At 35.8% G+C, this 23,509-nt stretch overlaps 1 protein-coding gene across 2 annotated transcripts in view; it reads right to left on the bottom strand.

The window, feature by feature from the left end:
* Positions 1 to 23,509, bottom strand: part of TAB2 (TGF-beta activated kinase 1 (MAP3K7) binding protein 2) — an 84,976-nt gene that overhangs the window by 13,263 nt on the left and 48,204 nt on the right. For both annotated transcript variants that reach the window (XM_069489231.1, XM_069489230.1), the window contains 2 exons: positions 18,320 to 19,820; positions 106 to 266 (listed from right to left, as the gene is read on the bottom strand). In XM_069489231.1, the coding sequence (XP_069345332.1) occupies positions 106 to 266; positions 18,320 to 19,820 (1,662 nt within the window). The remainder of the gene's footprint in view (positions 1 to 105; positions 267 to 18,319; positions 19,821 to 23,509) is intronic.

Raw genomic sequence — 23,509 nt, 5'->3', positions numbered from 1 at the left:
AATTAAGAGCATTTGTAGAAAAATAGATTAAGACATACACTTATGGCAGATGGCCTATTCTCATGTTCAAAGCATAGAGGTCACAACAGTTACATAAAGACTTACAGAAGGTATCTGGGACATGGAATTTGATCTTTTCAGGCGCCTTCGAGTTAGATTATTTTCCATTTCATTAACCTCAGATTTTAGTTTATCCAGCTTTTTCTTCTGAATCTCAAGTTCTCTTTGAAGTCGTTCCATTCTGGCTTTCTGGTGTACCAATAGAGCTGCAACACATATTAGTAAACATGAAGACTCACCCACTTTAGTCAATTAACCTTTAAGTAGACTTGGGAAAACAAAACAAACAAATATTTCTGTGACAAGAATTTGTCAAGAATTCCAAAGCTACGTCAAAACAAATATTTTGAGTTTAAACATTAAAATTTTCAAAAATATTAATGTGAAAATTGTTTTAATTATTTAAACAAATGTCACTCACTTTAATTTTTTAATTTTTTTTTTAGGATTTGAAAAAACTCACTTAATGGCTGAAGACAGCATTTTTAAACCTATAACTTCTCTAATGGTTCTTTAGTCAACTAACCTACTCACTGTATCTAATTCACATCTAACTTATGGAAAGGACAAGCCCTTTTACTCTAGAGTCTGGCACGTCTGATCTATGAAAGAGGTATTCTAATATAAAAATTTTGTAGGTACTTTAGAAATAAATGTGGAATAGGTTGAATCTATTTTGACGTATATAACAAATAAAACAGGTAGACTGATTTCAATCCACATGAATGTTAACATTAAATTATTCAAATCACAAAGTAAAAACTATATCATTTAAAGAAATCAAACACTTATATTTCCTTATATTCAGATTATATTTTGTGAAAATATTTTCCCAAGATTTGTAAAGAAACAAAATAAGCAATCAATCTTGCAGCTTAAACAATGAACTGCTTAGGAGACCTCACCAAGCTATAAAAACTGGTTATAGGTTCTTGTGACCCATCCTTGGATGTGAATCTCATCTTTTAGGATATCAGACTGGAAGCGAAGATACCTGAATAGCTGAATTTTATAAAGAGACAGCTTGGGATGATTCTACCTTGAGAAAACAGGCAGATTTGACAAAGTACCTTAAACAACCTCTAGAAAGAAAAAAGTCATTGAAATGAAAAAGTCGAATAGACAGACTAAACAGATTAGAAACAGTCAAAGACACAGTTGGTGATCTGTCAGACAGATCTAATACAGAATGCAAACAGATAAAAAACAAGAAAGAGGGGTTGAAAGGTCTCACGTACATCTAAAAAATGAATTCCAGAAGGTGACAACAGAAAGAATAGACAAAAGGCAAGATCTCAGGAGAAATTGGATGAAAATGTTCTAAAATTGAAGGAAAAAAGGAAGTGACAAATTTTAGAAGATAACGAAATAATGCGTTCACCTAACTAAATTATGAAAGAATACAAATGAATAAGGACATATTCAGACAAAGTTTGGGGGAATTCATCAACGATACATAGCTGCTGAAATAACTACTAAAGATGTGAAGGAAATTAAATACAAAAGGATGGAATAAAATGAGTAAATTTTACAAAAAGCTCTGACTATAAGACAAACCAGAAAAAGACTATGGTGAGGATGGGGGAGCAGCTAAAACAAAGCGAAACTAAAGTATTAGCAAAGAATAATAAGAAATTGGAAGTATAAAGATCAAAGGTGAAATATTCCTAGCTCTGGAAAGTATAAGAATACCTTCAAATGCTCAGCCAAATATACATGTTAAATATTTAGGGATCACTACTAAAGGAAGCTAAACAGAATGTGCAGTTTCTAAATGAAGACAGAACAAAAGGAGAAATAAAGAAAATTTGATTAAATTTAGATGGCAGGAAAAGACGAAATAAAAGAAAGAAATACAAAACAAAACAAATACCCAATAGGAATAATTCCAAATATATTATATCAGAAATCACAATAAACGCAACCTAATTAAATGTATCTATTGAGACCTGAGAGATCAATGGACTGGATTTTAAAAACTCAGCTATATGCTATTTAAAAAAAAAAAAAAACACTCAAAACATAATTCACTCATTCCCTCTTTTAATAAGTTAACAGCCTACTATGTGTCAGGTGTTGTAAGCACTTGGGAAGTTAATGAACAAAACTGGCAAAAATTCCTGCCCTTTTGGAACTTACCTTACAATGACAGGAGAGACTGTGGCAGGGCAGGAGAACAAGAACAAGACTCTATATGAGGGGTAAACAAACTATGCCCCAGGGGCCAAATCTGGCCCACTTCCTGCTTTGTGAATAGAGTTTTATTAGAATACGGGCATGTTCATTCGTTTACTTGTTGTCTATGGCTGTTTTCATTTTACAACAGAACTGAATAGTTGTGACAGAAACTTTGTGGCCTGCAAAATCCTAAATAATTTACTATCTGGCCCGTCACCAGATCATGCAGAACCTTGTTGACTGCATTACTCCGAATAAAACGGGGACCCATCACAGCACAGAAATGTTCAAAGTAAAAGGACTAAAGTAAGTATCCTACACTTCAGGCACCACTCTAAGAGGCATAAAGTACTAGCAGCCAATTGCTCAAAGTAGTAATATTTGAAGGCCGATGCACTGAAGGCAACAACAAAACCAAAAGCCAGCTCTACTAACTATGTTGACTTGACCCCTTATACTAATAACCTAACAGAAAAAGAGGCATCCTAATTTCTGGGCATAAATACTATTTACTTCAGTCTCTTCTGTTCCTTTTACACACACATGTTTGGCATTCAATAAAAAATTATGAGACATACAGAAAAGCGAGAGAAAAATCCAATCCACCACCAAGAGATAAAGCAATCAACCGAACTGTACTCTAAGATGACCCAGATGCTGAAATGTCCTGACAGGTTCTTTAAAAATAACTATGATGAACATATTAAAGGAACTAGTTCAAATGGTGGACAACATACGGAAACCGATGGAAAATTTGAGAAGAGAGGTAGGAATTATTAAAAGGTCAAATGTTAAAAATATGACATCAAGGATAAAAGTTCCTTTGACAGGCTTATCAGCACACTAGATACAGAAGAATCACTGAACTTGAAGATAGAAATTACCCAAACTGAACACACAAAAAAAGTGGGGAAAAAAGCAAAGAATTTAAGAGTTGCAGAACAATATGAAATAATATATGTGTAACTAGTAAAAGAGAAGAGAAAAACAAGGCAGGAGAAATATTTGAGGAGATAAAGGTCGAACATTTTCCAAAATTAATGAAGTACAACAAATCATAGATCCAAGAAGCCCAGAGATCCTCAAATAGTGCTAAATCAAAACAAAACACCTAGACACAACATAGTTAAGCTTGCTGAAAACCAAAGATAGAGGGAAAATCTTATGGCAGCCAGAAAAAAATTAGTATAGTTATTTCAGAAAAAGACTTGACTGTAGGGAAAAATATACTATGAGATAAAGATGTTCTTAATGACTCAGTAGTCTACTCAGTTGGTAGACTACTTAGAATCTCTTAGGTATAACTGTCAATTATAAACAAGCTACAAGTGCTATGAATATAGGACAGAGATGTATCTATTTCTCAGCAAATTTTTTCTTCAAAGTGATTGGGTTTTTATGAGTTTAGTTCACTTTTCATTTGTGGCTTGGGATTTTTAGATAGGAATCTCAGAAAGAAGAATTACTGAGAAAAAAGGGGGTCTAGGTGAATTTCTAAAAGTCACTATGAAAATTCAGCTAAAGCTATAAACTCTCTTCTCTGTGGGTTTTGTCTACAATTTTGACCTTTATTGTCCAAAATAATTACCCAATACTTGTCCATTATGAAACAATGCTATTAGCGTCACACTGAAGAAGGATAATTATAGTAAAGATACTTTTCCTCTAATCAGCCTCCACTAAATGAAAAAAGGTTAGGTGCTGGCTGGGAAGAAACAGGACAGTTATACTTCCAGGGTCCAAAAGAAGGTTGGACAGAGAATAAGGAAAGCTTACAAAATGAGTTGTTGGGTGAGGCTAGACATTTGTACCTGTTACAGAAAATGACTGTGAATAGAGATTTGAGAAAATGACTTACACTGGCTTTTTGGTTTTTGCTTGCTTTGACATGTAAAGAAACCATTGTAAACAAAATCATACCAACCACATATACAGATGAACCAGGCTCATGTACTCACATAGGAGGAGAGGTGATTTGTTACACAGACTACAGTGAAGAAAAAATTCTCTCCATCCCTGTCATTTATTTACATATAGATTAATACTGACTTAAAAAGCCAAGCTATAAAGATTCAATTATATTGGCCAGGACTTTTGTTTAAAGATGGTTGACTGAGCATTGCGTACAAAGAAACCCCCCAAAATAACAGAGGAATAAAACAGGTATAATCCAACAGCAATAATAAACAAGAAGAAGGCAGGCCAGGTGCGATGGTTCATGCCTGTAATCCTAGCACTCTGGGAGGCCAAGGCAGGAGGATTGCTGAGCTCAGGAGTTAGAGACCAGCCTAAGCAAGAGTGAGATCCTGTCTCTATTAAAAAATAGAAAAAATTAGCTAGGTGCTGTGGTGCACCCAAGTAGTCCCAGCTACTCGGCAGGCTGAGGCAGGAGGATCACTTGAGCCCACGAGTTTCAGGTTGAAGTATGCTATGATGATGCCACTGCACTCTAGCCAGGGTGACAGAGCGAGACTTTGTCTCAAAAATAAATAAATAAAATAAGATAAAATAAAATAAAGAAGGCAATTAATTGACAATAGATGTCAGTAAGTTTCTGGAACACTAAAACCAGATGAAATGACAGACTAATGAAGAAGCGTCTCAAGGACAAGGAGGGCTCTGCAGAAACTAAGAGGCTCTTGACTTTGTAGAATGCAGGTAACAACAGAAGGCAGAAGTGAAGAACAGACCAGAGGCTTAACTGGCTATCTGTATATGGAAAAGTCAATCTCTCTCCATCCTGAAGGGCCTTTGCCATAGGTTTATTTTTAAGCTTCCTCCCACCCCGCAAAACACACATTTCCCATCCTGGCCTCCACACATACAGAACACTAGGTGGTGATGGTAGAGTATTCACTTGTAGCAGCTGACTCCTCATCTACCCATCACAAAGCAGTCTGCCAAGTAACAAGTCTCACTTTCATACACAAGGCTTTTAGTCAGCCTTCACAGCACTTCATTCTTAAATATGAACCAACAGCCAAGGATCATCACACACTTGAGGAACATCTGACATGAATGTGAAAGATCTGGATAAACGAAGAAAAAAACTAAACCCAGATTAAGTGAAGATAATTCAGAAGAGAGACAAGAACTTAAATTCTAATTAATATCATTAAGAGACATGAGATACTACTGCACCCATAAAACAACAATCTGCTCTGAAAAACGAATCAGAAAGCTCTCAGAAATTAAATGCATCATTGCTAAAATAAAAATTTGATATATGGGTTGGAAAAAAGGAAATCTAAAACGTAGAATAGAAAGACAAGGAGCTAGAATATGCTGAGGATATAATAATGAGAAATAAACAGAAAGTTGGTCTAGGACATTAAAAGCTGACTTTACACTGGAGGAGTCCACTAAATGTAGGACAAGGATGATTAAAAAAACAAAACAAAACAAAACCAAACCAAACCCTACACCAAGACACACCATTGTAAAATTTCAGACTACTAAAGACAAAAGGAAGATTCTAAATATTTCCAGAGAGAATATAATAGGTCACACACAAAGGTACAAGATCACATACACATCAGATTTCCTCAGTGACAAGGGACCCTCAGTGATACGTTCTGTAGAAAAATAATTTTCAACTAAGAATTCTATACCCAGCTAAAAATATGAGGGTATTTTTAGATATTTAAGGACTTAGAATTTATTTCCCAAGTCTTTTATTAGAAAAATATTTAAGGAGATATTCTAAGTAATTTGGTATATTAACCAAGAAAGAAGATAATATAAGATCCAAGAAACACTGACTCTCTAATTTATATGAATGATAAAAGAAATCCTTAGATGCTTTCTGTGTTTGCATAAAAAAAAAATCCTTACATGATGGCTGTGCAGTAATCCTACCAAACAACCTGTCAATACTGTAACAGGGAAGAGAAGTCTCCTAGAAAAAGGAATAGATGGTATCTTGGAGATGTTGGAAGGATATGATAAAGGCAGGGAAAGAAAAATTAAAAATTTCAAGAAAAACAGAAAGCTATACAAAAGAACTATAATCCAGATAAACTATATGGCTCAGCAGTGAACATTTAGAAGTTTGACTACTATACATATACCATTTATTAAGTTCCAGCTTTTATAATCAACCTATAGGGCAAACACAATATATAATTGCTATGGTCTGGATGTTTGTGTTCATATATTAAAATATAATCCCCATTGTGGTAGTATTAAGAGGAGGGGCCTTTGGGAAATGATTAGGTCATTATGGGATTAGTGCCTTTATCAAAGACACCTGAGGGAACTTGTTCTTCCCTTCTCTTTCTACCATGAGTACATATAGAAGGAACTATTTATGAGGAAGGAGCCTTCATAAGATACTAGATCTGCTGGCACCTTGATCTTGGACTTCCCAGCCTCTAGAACTGTGAGCAACACATTTCTATTGTTTTTCAGTTACCCAGTCTAAGGTATTTTGTTATAGCGGCCTGAACAGACTAAGATAGAGACTATGAACAAAGTCCATATGTTATCTACTATGAATATATATTATGTAAGTAAAAATAAAAAAGACACAAGTTGGGAAAAGAGGTGAAGAGAAAGGAAGAGGTGCTAGCAGTCTATAGGTTATTAGTGGAAGCCTTATCTATCACTGCAAGAAGTTAGCAGAAAAAAATTTAAATCTCATAAATAAAAAAGTATAAATGTATTTAAAAAGTTATATTGAAGCTTTGTATGTTTTATAATACACACATGCAATTATATATAAAAACTATATTATATATTGAATATATTAATGCACATATAAAAATATGTATACTTTGATAAAATTAAAGTAATATCTACTTAGATACAAGTAGTAAAAGCATAATAATAAGGCATTGGTAAAGACTGTGCTGCAGTTTCATGTATGAAATTTACATAGTAATGATATTTTAGTTATTCAGACAAAAATATATAAGTTTTCACTATTCTGGAACTCAAGATAATTTGAATAGTAATGGAGCTTAATTTTTATACTACCTGTTCAAAAGGCAATAATAAATTAATACCATGAGTGAAGTATGAAGGACAGAAACAAAATTAAGGAAAGAATTTCAAGAGCTTATATATTATTTTGTATTTATAAATCATCATCACACTAAAGAAGAATCTTTTTTTTTTTTTGGTTAGACTACTTAATTTCATTTTCCACTATGAAAAATTCAGCATTTTAGATTTTACATTATCAAGTACATCTTTCAATTAAACAACTGAATTCAATTTTGTACCACTTGGTACGCAGTCTTACACCTTGAAAATTATAGCACTAGATAAATATCTATTAAATGTAAAATAATGACAATTTGACATTTAATGGATAGTAGGAGCAAAATACTAACTTTAAGTCCAAGAAATAGATATATTGATAAAACAAAAACTTGAGATTTTAAAGTCTCCTTGAATATTTACCTTTAATGTTACTCACCTAGCAAGATTCAATGTTATGAAATATGGCAAGACTTTTAGGCTGCTGACATTGTAGATAGGTGGCTTTTTTTATATGCTGGTTCTACCAAGGAACTAAAGTAAGCAGTGTATTTAACATCTCAACCATATACCGACTTCTTTAGTTTTCTAAACTAAACTGTCTATCTTGTCCTCCTAAATAAAGCAGGAGGAGGAATTACAGGTAGAAAAAAATACTCAGTACCTTCTAAATCCTCTTTCAGTCAAAATTACAATTTTAATAGATAAAGATTAATTTAAGCATGAAACTCCCTCTTGTGGTTGTTAAAGTGAGTATTTCCTTGAGTGAATTCAAGTACTAGGGCTCTTAAACCACTCCTTCGGCCATTCTACATGTTTTATAAAGCAAGCTTAGTATTTAGCCAACTTTTGTCAGTGTCTGATGAACAACAGAGACAATTTCTTACTCAATTTTATCTGAAACTAGAAAACCACACTTCAAGTTCCAGATGATGTTAGCTTTATTAATTTCAGGCATTCTTTAGTGTAAATAACGTCTAATTTCCCTAGAAGTTTTTTTTAAAAACAAAAATATGAGAATTTGCTTATTAAAAAAATACCTATGCCATTGGAAAATGTATCAGGTATTTATAGGTAGAAAGATTTTAGGCTTATTTAAAAGAAAAAGGAGAAATTCTGCCATTGAAAAACATAATTGGTACTAACTTCTAGTATCTTTTTAGTTTTTCTGTCATGACAATTTTATGTGCTTATCAGGTAAATGACTAAATCTTGCCCAAGTCATTGTACCTAAGAAGATACAATGTCAGCTTCTAAAATAAGTCAAGATTATTCTAGACAGTAACTTTGCTGACAGGGGGATCATATCTGTTTTACATACCATTATTACTATAGTCACTTATTTGGTGGTTGAGTCACAAAAGGTTTGAAGATGGCTATTACACTTTAAAATAAAGCAAACTGTTTTCATTTATTTTGCCATCTTTAAAGGCAGTTAAAATCAGATCTTGCAACAGTGCTGCAACTGGGCCTGTAATTTGGGCAACAACAAAACTATGAGGAATAATGCTTATTCTCTGTAATTACTTTAAAGAAATTTAAATTATTTATACATACATATTAGTAAGAGATGAGTTTTAGTCATTTTTGGCAGAATTGGTGGGACCTCTTGCCAGGTAATAATTTGTTGGTATTTATTTTACATAATTAAGATTCTGCATGTGACCTTATAGTACTGAGATAAAGATATTGTCTAAAACTTTCATTTTAGACAGAAAGAAAACTGAGGCCTAGAGACATCAAAAGAGCCTCAGAGAAATACAACTGGATGAACCATTATAGGAAGTGGGAGTGTTTATAGCTTTGAAAGGTTTATACTTTTAAAAGAAGACATTGTAGCTTAGTAGTTGCTTTTAAGTTCTGAAAGGATGCCATATGAGACCAATTCAATATGGTTTCAAGGAGAGGAATATCACTATAACGAAGGAGAAAGTACAGCATAAGATTTCTGTTCTTCTTTCAAAATCTTGGAATTGAAGAAAGGCTCATACGACACAAAACCCAGAAGCCATAAGAAAAATGTTAAGTCTGAATATATAAAAGCAAACAATTTATAAAACAAAAAAATGTTATTGACCAGTTAAAAGTAATAACAAATTAGAAAAAAGAGTAGGTATCCTACAAAAACAGGCAAGTTTACAAAATAAGAAATACAAATGGCTCGAAAAAGAACACACGAAAAGATGCTTAACCTCACTCATATTTAAAGATGCAAATTTAAGGTCCTTAAAAAGATACAAATTTTAAAAACCCAAACAATACACTTTTATCTAGCAGACTGACAAAAATGTATTTTTTTCAACTACCTACAAACATGATGAGTGGAGGAGGGGTGGGGGAAAGAACATTCTTATAAATGTTGCCAAAAATGTTCCTCATTTATAAACATGGGAGTATAAACTGGTATACTTTAGGGAAAGCCTCAAAATTGAAATTGGCAACATTTACTGTGGCTGTCATTAGTGTCCTTCACCACATACTTCTGGTTCTCTATCTCCCAGTTACGTGACAGAATTGTGCCTCTCCATTCCCTCCAAATTAGGTGTGGCTGTGTGCCTTGTTTTAGCTAAAGAATAACATGTGTTGAGGCAGAAGCTGAAGGAACCACAGCTGTTCCAACCATAGTTCCTTTGTCAAGGTACTTATATTAACCTGCATCCCTGGGTGAGGATGATGCAGGACAGAGCCCAGTAGTTAATCTATAATGGACAAGAAATGTGAGCTAGAAATAAACCTTTCTTGCGTTTAAGACATGGTTTGTTACTACAGCATAACCAAGCCTAAATGATACATCTATCAAAATTGAAAATAAACATATACTTGGACATAACACTTTCACTCCTGGTAATCTCTTCTGCCAACATACTTGGACACGGACACAAATATGTATACACAAGGATTTTTACTGTAGCACTGTTTGTAAAAGCAAGAATAACAACTACCTTAAGGTCCATCAAAAAAGGATTGGTTAGATATTACAGTACAAAATACTATACAGCCATTTCTTAATGAGAGTATCTGTACATGCGGACATGGAATTCTCTCAGAGATAAAGACAAAAAGATTAAGATAAAAAGCAAAACACTATGTTCCATTTGTATAAAAAGAGGTGTATATGTGTTTGACATAAAATTTCAATTTATTCAGAAGAATGCAAAATGAACTATCTATGAACAGCCATGGGTTATCTCTAGTGAGGGGAATTCTTCATTATATACCCTTTAGTTCTGTCTACATTTTTAAAAAAATATCAAGTATGTAGAAAAATATTTGAATGCAATCCCTATCAGAATCCTAGCTGACTGCTTTGTAGCAACTGACAAACTGGTTCTAATATCTATACAGAATTCCAAGAGACTCCAAACAGCCAAAACTCTCTTGAAAAACAAGGTAGGAGAACTCATACATCTCAATTTCAAAACCTACTACAAAGTAACGGTCCGGTACTGGCATAAGGAACATGACAGATCAAGGGAAAAGAACTGAGAATCCAGAAATAAACCCACATGTTTAGGGTGAACTGATGTTCTACAAGGATACCAAGATCATTCAATGGTGGCAGGGGAAGTCTTTTGAACAAATGGTGCTGGGATACCTGGATAGTCACATGCAAAAGAATGAAGCTGGATCCTTACCTCATGCCATTACACAGAAATTAACTCAAAATGGATGAAAGACCAACACATAAAAGCTTAAACTATATAATTCTTAAGAGAAACGATAGGGGTAAATCTTCATGACCTTAGATTTGACAATTGATTCTTAGATAAAGACACCAACAGCAAGAGCAACAAAAGAAAAAAATAGATTGGACTTCAGCAAAATAAAAAACTTTTGTGCTTAAAGGACACCATCAAGAAAGTGAAAAGACAACACATAGAATGGGAGAAAATATTCTGAAGAACATTTTTGTAAAAAAAAAAATGGGAGAAAATAATTGCAAGTCACATAAGGGACTTATTTCTAGAATATACAAAGAACCCATACAACTCAATAAAGACAAATAACCCAATTAAAAAAGCGGCAAAGGATATGAATGGGCATTTTTCCAAAGAAAAAATGCAAATGGCCAATAAGCACATGGAATCATGCTCAACATCATTAGCCATTAGGGAAATACAAATCAAAACCACAATGAAATACTTCACAGCCACTAGAATGGCAAGAATCACAGAAAGAGATCAAAACCCTCACAGACTGCTGGTGGGAATGCAAAATGGTGCAGACACTTTGGAAATGTCTGGCATCTCAATGGTTAAACACAGAATTACCATATGACCCATCACTTCCACTCCTAGGAATATACTGAAGAGAAACACATGTACACACAAAAACTTGTACATGAGTGTTTACTGTAGCATTATTCATAATGGCCAAAAGGAAATAACCAAAATGTCCATCAACTGAAGAATGAATAAATAACATGCAGCATATTTATATAATGGCATATTAATTGGCCATAAAAAAGAAGTAAGTACTAATATTTGCTACAACTTGGACGAACTTTTAAGTGAAGAGTGTGCTAAGTGGAAAAAGCCAGTCACAAAAGATCACATAGCATAGGATTCCATTCATATGAGGTGTCCAGAATATGTAAATTTATAGAGACAGAAAGTAAGTAGATTAGTGGTTGCCTAATGCTGAGGGTGGGGGTAACAGGACAGGCAGATGGTAGCTTACAGGATATATGGGGTTTCTTTTTGAGGAATGAAAGTGTTCTACACTAGTACCTGTGTTGATGGTTGCACAAAGCAGTGGATATACTAAAAACTGACTTGTACACTGCAAATGAGTGAATTGTACAGTATATCAGCTATATTCCAATATAGCTGTTAAAATGAATAAACAATAAAAAAGACTTGAATGAAATATATTTATACGGCCGGGCACAGTGGCTCACGCCTGTAATCCTAGCACTCTGGGAGGCCGAGGTGCGCGGATTGTTTGAGCTCATGAGTTCAAGACCAGTCTGAGCAAGAGCAAGACCCTGTCTCTACTAAAAATAGAAAGAAATTATATGGACAGCTAAAAATATACAGAAAAAATTAGCTGGGCATGGTGGCGCATGCCTGTAGTCCCAGTTACTTGGGAGACTGAGGCAGAAGGATTGCTTGAGCCCAAGAGTTTGAGGTTGCTGTGAGGTAGGCTGATGCCACAGCACTCTAGCCAGGGTGACAGAGCGGGACTCTGCCTCAAAAAAAAAAGAAAAAAAAAAAAAAAAAATATATATATATATACACTGAAATGCAAATATCTTAAAATATATTAAGCAAAACATGTATACTGTATATTTCCATATTTAGAGTATGTCTGTTAGACACATTATAGAGTATGTACACACTACATAATCCCACATGTTCACATATACCCATATGCATAGTGTTCCTGCTTTAAAAAAAAAGTGTGTGTGTGTATTTGTGTGTGTATGAGTGAATATAACAGAGAGGAACATCAAAGAACTGCAATGGAAATTACCTCTAATAGTTAATGGTGGAAGGGCTAAGGGGAAGGGATAGGTCAAGGGTTGAAAGAAGACACATTCTTATTGTATCTTCTTTTTTTGTTTAAAATTTCTTTTACTAGGTATATGTTACTTTCATAATACTTTTTAAAGATATTGGTTTAATACATGAAGTAACTTGCTAGTAGGCAGAGCTCTCCAATGATGGGACATGCTGCCTTAGGAGGCAGCCTGTCTCTCGCAGGTATTCAAGTATAGAATGGATTCACACCTGACAGGGATCTGAGTGCTGGACAGATAAGTGGACCCGATAACCTTTGGTGTAGGATTCTACATGACCTTAAAAGTTTCTTCTAACCCTGAGATTTACCCCAAATTAAAAAGGTAGTTACTCATAAGACTGAAAAGAACCTGCGGGTAGTGGGCTGATTTGAAAAAACAAAATTCTAGAAGTGGTTTGCTGTCAATTAATCTTAATTATTGAGTTAATTTTTTTTTTTTTAAGAGACAGAGTCTTGTTATACCCAGGCTGGCCTCAAACTTGTGGGCTCAAGCAATGCTCCTGCCTCAGAGGCTGAGCACCTGGGACTACAGGTGCATGCCACAGCACCAGTCTGAGTTAATTATTCAATAATGTGATTTCAATGCCAACACAGAACATTCTAGAAAAGGCACTTCCAATCAGTAGCTGCGTAAAGTGCAAATTAAAAAATCTGAATTTAAATTGTATTTCCTTTGAAAAGAGTATCTAGCCCACTGAATTTGTGTCATGATTAGCATTTTTATTAAATCTCATTAAACAGAAAAGTGTTATGATTTGGAGAGATGTACTGGTAAAAAAAATGACAAGAAATGAGAAACAAAGTTCAAGAAGCTAATTTTCAATTCATAATTTTTCTTACTTGTATTGCTATTTTAGGTTCAAAGTCAAGGCCAGTGCTTAACATTATGATATGACCATAAATATGACGGGGGGAAAAAGGTATTAAAATATCATTAAAAATATTTAGGATTTTATATATGTATATATTTTAAAACAACACAGTTTTCCAGTTAAGTTAATGCCACAGATGGATTTCTGCAGAAATAAGAGAATGAGAAATCATTTTTGGCAGCAGTGTTAGGTAAAGCATTTTGTCCTCCATACATATAAAAGCTGCCAGTGTTACAAATCACTATGAAAGGGAGAGGACACTAGAAGGTCTCAAACACAGTGAATGATAAAATATTTTTTGATATTTTTCAGAAGTTAGGTAGAGTCAGGTGGTGTGACTCAAGGGGAAAAAATGTAGCTATGTGACCAGTGACATTCCCCCTGGTAAGCAATTTTCACTTCTATATTTGTTCTTAACAAAATGAGAATTGTTTTTATATCTATTAACTTTAAAATTTCTCTCCAATCTTAATTTGTTTTTTCTATTTAGCACTCATTTTCCTCTTTGATTCCGGTAGTCTTTAAGGACTCAAGTTTAATTTATTTCTTTTGGAGGTGGTGGGGGTGGTGATAGTGGTGGTGCTAAAGCCTTAGTACTGATAAAAGCAAGGTCTTGGTAAAAGTTTCATTAATTTACTTTTCTTTTGACCTCTATATAGCAGAGGGCACATCAAACAATATATCTTTTATGAACATTTTCATTAAAATATTTTTATTACAGTATTTTTAGATTTCAAATGGTAGACTAAAAGAAAAATAATGCACTATGGTTACCACATTTATGTATGTTTCCTCCTCATTTTGGGAAAAATATTTTCCTATGATTCCAGTACCTGACTCAACTTATTTTTCTACTCTGAAACAGTATGTTCCAGGAGTTTTAGAAAGGTCACTTTCCCTGCAGGAGGCAGAAGTATTTCTTTTCTCTTTTTTACCTATACCACTCAAGTTAGAGTCCAGAAAAGATTCTTGCTTAAAGATCAGATTATTCAGGCCACCTCATTTAGTACTACTGTAGAGAGTACTTGTAAACTATGTAGGGTAAAAGCAGAAAAGATGCATTTTCCATCAAAGAACAATCGTTTGATTTGTCTTGTACTAGTGAATGAAACACTAGATCAAGATTCCATCACTGGATGCTAGGTCAACCCGGGTCAATACCAGTTCAACAGTATCCAGAAGGAAACAAGGAGATGAAGGGTTGCAGAACAGCACCCATCTCAATATAGTGCACAAACATAGAAAACTCGAGGGCACATAGTCATATGGATGTTATGAACTTCTATATGTATGCAGATATGTTTAAAGAAGGTAGAGCTGTGCACAGGGGCTTACACCTGTAATCTCAGCGCCTTGGGAGACTGAAGTGGGAGGAAAACTTGAGGCCAAGAGTTCGAGACCAGCCTAGGTAATGTAGTGAGAACTTGTCTCTACAAAAAATAAAAAAACCAATTAGCTGGGTGTAGTGGTGTGCACCTGCAGTCTCAAGCGACTTGGGAGGCTGAGGCAGGAAGATCGCTTGAGCCCAGGAGTTAAAGGCTGTAGTGAATTATGATCGCACCACTGCACTCGAGCCTAAGCAACAGAGCAAAACCGTCTCTTCAAAAAAAAAAAAAAAAAAGAAGTGACTGAGGTTGTTACAGCTGTTTGAACCCGAGTCTGAGTCTATAGCTATTAGTGAAGAGAAGCAATTTGAGTGGCAGATTCTGGGGAAGCCTGCTTCTTTGGTAGATCTTAAACCAGAACCTTCACATATCAGAAATTTTTTTTACTTTCAGGTGCCTTTAGAAGGTGCTCTCTAAACCTATCCAGGGTACTACTTTATAGTTTCAAGTTATTTCTAATTGTTATCTGTTTATTGTGATTTCTTTCCCTACAGTTGCCTCTTCTCGTTTTTTTATTGAATGATTTTTTTAGCCCCACGCTTCTTAAATTGAGGCATATGTGGCCCCCACAGTGGTGTGCCATGGGCTCTATGAAGCTATAAGATATCTTTCCAAAGAGTTTATCTTGAAAACCTGGAAAGAAAGACATTATAGTACAGTGGTTAAGACTGTGGGCCCTGTTGTCAAATTCCTAGTTAGAATCTTGACTCTGCCACTTGTGCTTTTATAAGCAAGCAGAAATAATACTAGTGCCTACTTTATAGTTGGTTTTAAGAAATAAATGAGCATTCAGAACGGTGCCTAAAACATGGTAAACTTTCTGCAAATATTATTTATTACATATCTTAATATTAGATTACCCATTTTTCCCCCCTTAAGCAATATAAGCAGGGATGAAGAGACAGGAATGCTGAGAGGTTGGGGGTGGATTTAGATAGGGAGACCCGGGATGTCTCATTGAAAAGGTGACTTTGAGTGAAGACTGAAGCATGTGAGGGAATGAACTGTGGATTTCTGGGAGAAGAGAATTCAGACAGTGGGAATAGCAAATCCAAAGGCCATAAGGTTTGCCTTCTATGTTTAAGGAAGAGTAAAGCCAGTAGGGCTGGAATAGAATGAGCAGGTGGTAAGCAAAAGGAAAAGCGTGGCAGGGAGGGGCAGCTGATCACGTAAGGCTTCGTAGCTTTTACTGAAAATGAAACAGATGGCCATCATAGGCAGAGGAGTGATAGGATTTGATGCAAAAGAAAGAATAGGAGAGAAATTGGATATAGCGAGTTTAAGTAACACTTCCTTTTCACATTCCAGATATATGTGAATAACTTTGTTAATGTAATTTATAAAATCCAATTAAATGTGAATGTTTCTTGAAAATTTTCCTTATCAAATTATCTTCATAAAAAATTTGCTCTTCATTTTAAGAATCAGTAACTATCTAAACACAGGAAACCTATTTTTGGGGTTGTTTTTGGGTTTTCTTTTTGAGACAGGGTTTGGCTCTATCGCCCAGGCTGGAGTGCTGTGGTGTTATCACAGCTCACTGCAACATCAAACTCCTGGGCTCAAGTGATTCTACTGCCTCCGGGCCACGCCTGGCTAATTTTTCTATTTTTTCTTGGGACCGGGTCTCGCTCTTGCTCAGGCTGGTCTCGAACTCCTGGCCTCAAGCAATCCTCCTACCTTGGCCTCCCAAAGTGCTAGGATTACAAGTGGGAGCCACTGCATTCAGCCTGAAGCCTGCTGTTTTAACAGAAGGCAAGGAGGAGAAAAAAGACTTTGAGGAAGAAGAGAAATTAATTATCAGTGGAAGAAATAGTATATCAAAATTTATTCATTGCTGAAACTAAAGTGCTTGCAATTAGTCACAGATATGTGGAAAATAAAAGTATTAACACAATTTATAGGGCAATCGAAATCACCATGAACCTCTAAAAGCACACAGCACGCACCCATGCACCCAGGCCTCACCATTCAGAGGCTCTAATTAAGCAAGTTTGGGCTGAGTCCTGGGCACTTTATATTTTGAAAGCTGCATAGGTGATTATGGAACTTGAAAGCACCATAGCTTGGATTGAGGAACACTAGTGTATAACTGTTTGGAACATAAAATAAGCCCCCAAAATCAGGCTACTCTAAGAAACTCCGCAGTAAAGTCACTGTATTAGAAATTGTAAAAGGACAAGTGGTACCAGTGGTACCAGTGATCGTTGGTGGCTGCATGCTGCATGAGGGTGATGTTATACAGTATTTTCCAATCTACAGCTGGATGTGGAACAAGTCATTGCAGATACAAAGATAACTAAGATATGTCCTTACTCTAAAACTATAGTTCCCCAACCTCTAGGCCACAGAACCCGGCAATCAACACTGGCCTCCCCGACCCCAACCCATCTGTAGAAAAATTGTCTTCCATGAAACTGGTCCCTGGTGCCAAAAAGGTTGGGGACTGCCGCTTTAAATGACTCAGTTAATCTACAAACTTGCAACAACATTCAAGAAAACAAACATTTAACCTTCACCTTCTTATCTGAATAAATGTAGTGTTTCCTATTGAAAATTAAGTAATTTAAGGGGTCAGATAAAACATATGAATATATGAGAGAAATTATCTCTGCTTGAGTTAATACAGATAGAATTCAGTATGCCATAACTAGTCTCTTTCAGAAAAGGATAATCAATCAAGATAGATTTAAAATTCACATTCTTATTCACGATTTCAAATAAAAAGAAATGTATTAACCAACATTTAAGGGAGGTTCAAGTTGAAAGAGACAAGTATCAGGAACAAGATTCAAATTTCTCTTAGAGGTAAATTATTCTAGGACTCATCAGCAATTTAGACTTTCATATAAGATGAAAATGTCATATTAGAAAAATGAAAAAATTCTTTATTCTTCAAATATCTGGTCAAAGAAGGCAGATTTATCATATTAGTCAGGAATCAACTAGTTACTTGTGAAAATGTGTTTTCATGAATTGTTATTTGTAGAAATTGTAAAAGGAAAGTCAGTATCACCACAGGTACAAGATTAGCTGGAAAAAAAAGTGTTATGAACATTAACAAACAAACAAAACACACCAATCAGTTGATTATTCTGAAGAGCTGATGACACAAACAAACTTCAAGTTTTATGATAATAAAATTAAAATTTATATAAATGTGCTCAAATGTTAATATAACATTATTTGGAGCAACATTGAAAAGATGAAATAATAATGTTGATGCCCATTTCTGCTATGAATGTACACCAATAAGTCCAGCATGGAAAATAATCCCACCTTTAGTATTAATACTATTACCTTTAGTATTAACATTACCTTGTGTGTAGGCAGCGTCATCAGATCCCATACTCAATTTCCGTGCTTCACTTATTCTATCCACATGTGCTAATGTAGGGTCCGTGAGGTGCTGAATATTCTCTGTTTCTACATAATGATCAGGATGGTTTAGAAGATTTGTAAGTTCAAAAGTAGGGGACACCACCCCTGGTGAAACTGCAGGGGGTTTATTGGGAGAAACTGTAATTTTGAAAGTGTATTTTGTATTGGGTTGAGTGACTACCACTCGAGGAGACGTTGCAGAGTTATTGCCTATTGCTCGACTTTTGGGAGGGTGGTGATGAATAAAGGCAGGACCCATGCTCACTTGCCCAGACATATTCCTGGAGGCAGCAGATGCTCCAGAGTTTGTGGATATGAAGAGTGTGGGCTGATTCCGCATGACCTGTTCATCTCCTGTGGCAGCATTAGCTGAAATATAGACCTTAGGTTGACTACGGGACATGAGCTCATCAGTATTTGGGGGACTGGCAGCTATGTAAACAGTGGGTTGATTTCTGTTTAAGGTCTGGCTGTTGACAGAAGCGGAACTGCCGGAAGTTCGAGGTCCAGAAGAACGCAATTTTGAAGAATTGTTTCTTTGTGGGGGTTCAAGTTTGATTTCAATCTGGTTTTTTCGAGGTCCTGTTGAAATATTCTGAATGTTATATTGGCTGTGGGCAGAAGATTGTGAGCTACCAGATGAATGAACTGTTGGTGGTTGTGGAGTAGTAGGTGAACTGATGGGCATGTAGACATGAGAGGTCTGGTGGCCTTGCTGATTTGCCTGTTGGGTTGAGGTATGTGACAGAGGATTAGATGCAGGATAAGTAGTCCAGGGACCAGGCTGTGAAGGTTGATAGACTTGTTGAGGGTTCATGGCATTAAACTGAGATACCCAGCCAGAATGCTGTTGTGTCTGTCGAGCTGTACCACTAGGAGTTGTAATATAAGGCCTAATATAGATAGAATTTCCCTGTGGACTGTTTAGTACAGGTGGAGGTACACCATGTATGTGCAAAGATGTAGGAGTATTACGACCAGTCTGGATATTTGGGGCTAAAGTTACCATAATAGGATTAAATCTGGGAGTTTGTTGAGAAAGGTTGGATGTTCCTTTGCTGCCTAAGTGAAATCCAAGATGTGGTGTTGAATTTGAAGCACCAGAACTACTGGACATTCCAAAAACATTAAAGCCTTGAGGAACTTGAGCTGGTGCTGTTTGTGGCTCTTGCTGAAATAGTTCATTATTAGACTGACCACCTTGAAGCTGTCCATCACTAATGCTGTGCGTTAGAGTCCTACTTCCATTCATTCTATTTCCTTCTCTTCCATGGTGGTAAACATTCTGTGACTGCAAGTCCAAGTTGAGAGAAGTCATGTGATTGCGTAGACCAGAGATTCCAGAATCATCTGAAAAATTCAAGTCTCCTTCTCCATAAAGATACCTTGTACTCTCCTGAGAGAGAACAGCACAGCAAGCATCCAGGTTATTATTATTCTATGAAACAAAATAAAAATAGCTTGATGTTAACAATCAGAAGCTAATGCTTATGTTTTCATCATTATAAAAATATTACATGATTAACAAGTGATTGGTTAATACACTTATAATAGATATAAATTTAACCTTTTGATTTGAGAAATATTTTTATGCAAATGGTTGAATTAAAAATCCTCATTACTAGTATAATGGAAAGCTCTCTGACTAGCAATTGCTAAAATTGAATCAAATCACTGTTCTGTTTTAGCAGTGAAAATGGATAAAAGGAGCAAAATGGATTCAAGTAAATAAAGTACAATTATAACATAATTCAAAATGCAATTTTAATGTTGAACAAAATATAATCATTCAGTTTAAGTATATACCATATAAACATTTTTAAATAGTTAAGTGAAAAAATATTCTATCAATGCTTGCACATTCAAGTACTAAGCAAATTCTTTTGAACTAATAAATAAGCATTTAAGAGGTTACATTTGTAGTATTTAAATTAAAAAAGTTCTAAAATTCTTACCATAGTCATCTCAATTCTTCACATGCTTTCTCTTAATTTGTGTAAAATATATTATCTGCATATGAAATATAAACTCAAGGTAGCCTCCAGAGGAACTGAGTTCATATTTCTGCCTTTATTACATAAACTTAGCTGATATATATCTCTGCCTTTAGATAGCACCATAAAAATCTACTCCAGAGAAGTTAAAAAAAAATCCTGTTGTTTTTAAAGAATTATCAAAAGAAACTAACCACTGTTCATAAATCATCTATAAAAACATTTACTGAACACCTACCATAAGCACAGCACTGTTTGAGCTTGTGGAAGACTCAATGGCATAAAACCCTAAAAGAGCTTGCAGCTCAATCAGAGAGACAAACCATAATTTATTTTATTTTATTTTATTTTTTAAGAGATAAGGTCTTGCTCTGTCTCCCAGGTTGGAGTGCAGTGGTATGATCACAGCTTTACTGCAGCCTCAAACTCCTGGACTGAAGCAATCCTTCCAGCCTGTAGCTGGGACTACAGGCATGCTACCATGCCTGGCTCATACTTTTTTTTAGTAAGAGGAAGAGGAGACCACACCGGATGAGGAAGAGACCACACGGGAAGAGGAGACCAGACCGGCACAGGAGACAAGACGGGGCGATGAGATTGGATGAGGAGACCAGACCGGAAGAGGAGAGAAGACTGGGAGATGAGACCAGATGAGAAAGGGGAGACCAGACCAGACGATGAAGAGGAGAGCAGACCGGATGAGGAGATGACCCAACCGGAAGAGGAAGAGGAGACCAGACTGGAAGAGGAGACCAGATGAGGAAGAGGACTCCAGACCAGGAGACGAGATGAGACTGGGAGACGAGACTGAATGAGAAAGAGGAGATCAGACCCGAAGAGGTCACCAGACCTGAAGAGGAGACGAGATCGGGAGACGAGACCGTTTGAGAAAGAGGAGACTAGCCCGGAAGAGAAGACGAGACAGGGAGACAAGACCAGATGAGGAAGAGGAGACCAGACCAAAAAAAGAGACCAGACGGATGAGAAAGAGACCACACGGGAAGAGGAGAGCAGATCGGAAGAGACGAGGAGACCAGACCGGAAGAGACGAGGAGACCGGGAGATAAGACGGACAAGGAAGAGGGACGAGACCGGAAGAGAGGCTCATACCTTTTAAACATTTTTTTTAGAGATGGAGTCTTGCTGCTATGTTGCCCAGGCTGGTCTTTTATCCTACTTGCTACTCTGAATTGATATATACTGGTTTTACAAATAAAATTGAAAAACTGGTCACAATCTTTATTGATTACTCCATATTATAGTTAGACCTTATCTTTTGCCAAGCCTAATAGGTGCTTTCTGCTGTAAGCTACTTTTATTTTTTTTATTTTTATTTATTTTTTTGAGACAGAGTCTCATTCTGTTGCCGGGGCTAGAGTGCCATGGGGTCAGCCTAGCTCACAGCAACCTCAAACTCCTGGGCTCAAGCAATCCTTCTGCCTCAGCCTCCCTAGTGGCTAGGACTACAGGCACACGCCACCATGCCTGGCTAATTTTTTTCTATGTATTTTTAGTTGTTCAGCTAATTTCTTTGTATTTTTTTAGTAGAGACAGGGTCTCGCTCTTGCTGGTCTTGAACTCCTGAGCTCAGGCTCAGGCTGGTCTTGAACTCCTAAGCTCAAATGATCCACCCACCTCGGCCTCCCAGAGTGCTAGGATTACAGGCGTGAGCCACTGTGCCCGGCCAGCTACTTTTATTGACATTCCAAATGAATTCTTTTCCCTAAGCTAAAGTTCAGAGATCACATCCTCCTCTCACCTTCTCCCTTCTATCATTCTTAAATTATGTATCTCCTACCAAATCCAACTCCACAATTCCTTTGTAAAAACTTGATACTCATATTTAAAAAGTCTTCCTGTTTAGCTCTCAAAAATTGCTTTAATCCTTTGTAATCTGATTATTTAATGTGTTCATATTAAAGAGCAATATTCTAGCCCCAGCTATGCCATAATTTACGTGCCCTTTCTAACACCCAGGCTTAAGTACAGTGGCACAATCATAGCTCGCTGCAGCCTTGAACTTCTGGCCTCAAGTAATCCTCTTGCCTCAGCTTCCCTGATAGCTGGGACTACAGACATCACTTTCTTATCAGCAAAACATGAAAGAATTTACAGGGGTTTTGTAAGGTTACAACAGGACAAAATGAAATGTACATTAGACTTTTTATTTTAGAAAATTTTAAACAGATACAAAAGTAGAGAGGAAATATGATAAACTCCCACATCCTCATAATCTATCTTTAACAACATGACAAATCTTTTTTCATACAATGTGTATGCCTGAGCTAGTCCCCCCACCAAATTAGATAAAGTCTAAGACATCATCTTGTTTTCAGCTGTAAATATTTCAATATATATCTCTAAAAAACAGGGACTTAATATCATCTAATATTCAAATAGTGCTTAATTTCCCTGTATCATAAATGTCTTTTTACAGTTAGTTTAAATCAGGATATAAATAAGGTCTACACATTTCATTTGGTTGATATGCCTCTTAGGTCTCTTCTCTTCATTAACTCTTCCCTCCATGTTTTTGTGGAGAAAACTTAATATTTGTCCAGTACAATTTCTCAGTGGGATTGTACCCTGTCGTGTCAATATCCCCTGTATTTCACTGTAAGCTAGCAGTTATATTTAAGGGTCTGATCAAATGCATGTATAATTTTTGGTAAGACACTTCATAGAGTCTATTGTCACATCACACAAGGAGACATAGTAATGTACACCTGCCTTTTTGTGATTTTTAAAGCTGACTGGTGGAGTCAGATGCTGTCAGCTTGATCCAAATAATGAGTTTTAGCAGCTATTATGGTCACTGTTTAGAAACATTATTTCACTAGGGGTGGCAAAACAGTAATATTGGAGCTATCCCAATTATTCCAAAATTTTAAGATTTCAAATACAAAAATTATAAGATTTCATCTTCATTTCTTAGCAACAATTTTTCCTTGAAGACCTACTCTCTTCAACTATTTGGTTACTTTTTGCACAAAAGAGGCAGGATAAAGAAATTCTTTCTCTTTATGAGTTTTTAGAATAAGTCGATGCCCTAACAATCTCCAAAGGTGATTATGATTTATTTTTAGTATCATTATAAACTTCTGTATCTTTAATATTTTGATGTGCTTCAATC

Source organism: Eulemur rufifrons, chromosome 15 (assembly GCF_041146395.1).
Source record: "Eulemur rufifrons isolate Redbay chromosome 15, OSU_ERuf_1, whole genome shotgun sequence".
Lineage (NCBI taxonomy): Eukaryota > Metazoa > Chordata > Mammalia > Primates > Lemuridae > Eulemur > Eulemur rufifrons.
Note: the sequence above shows the minus strand (reverse complement) of the source record. Positions and strands in the feature narration are given on the sequence as shown.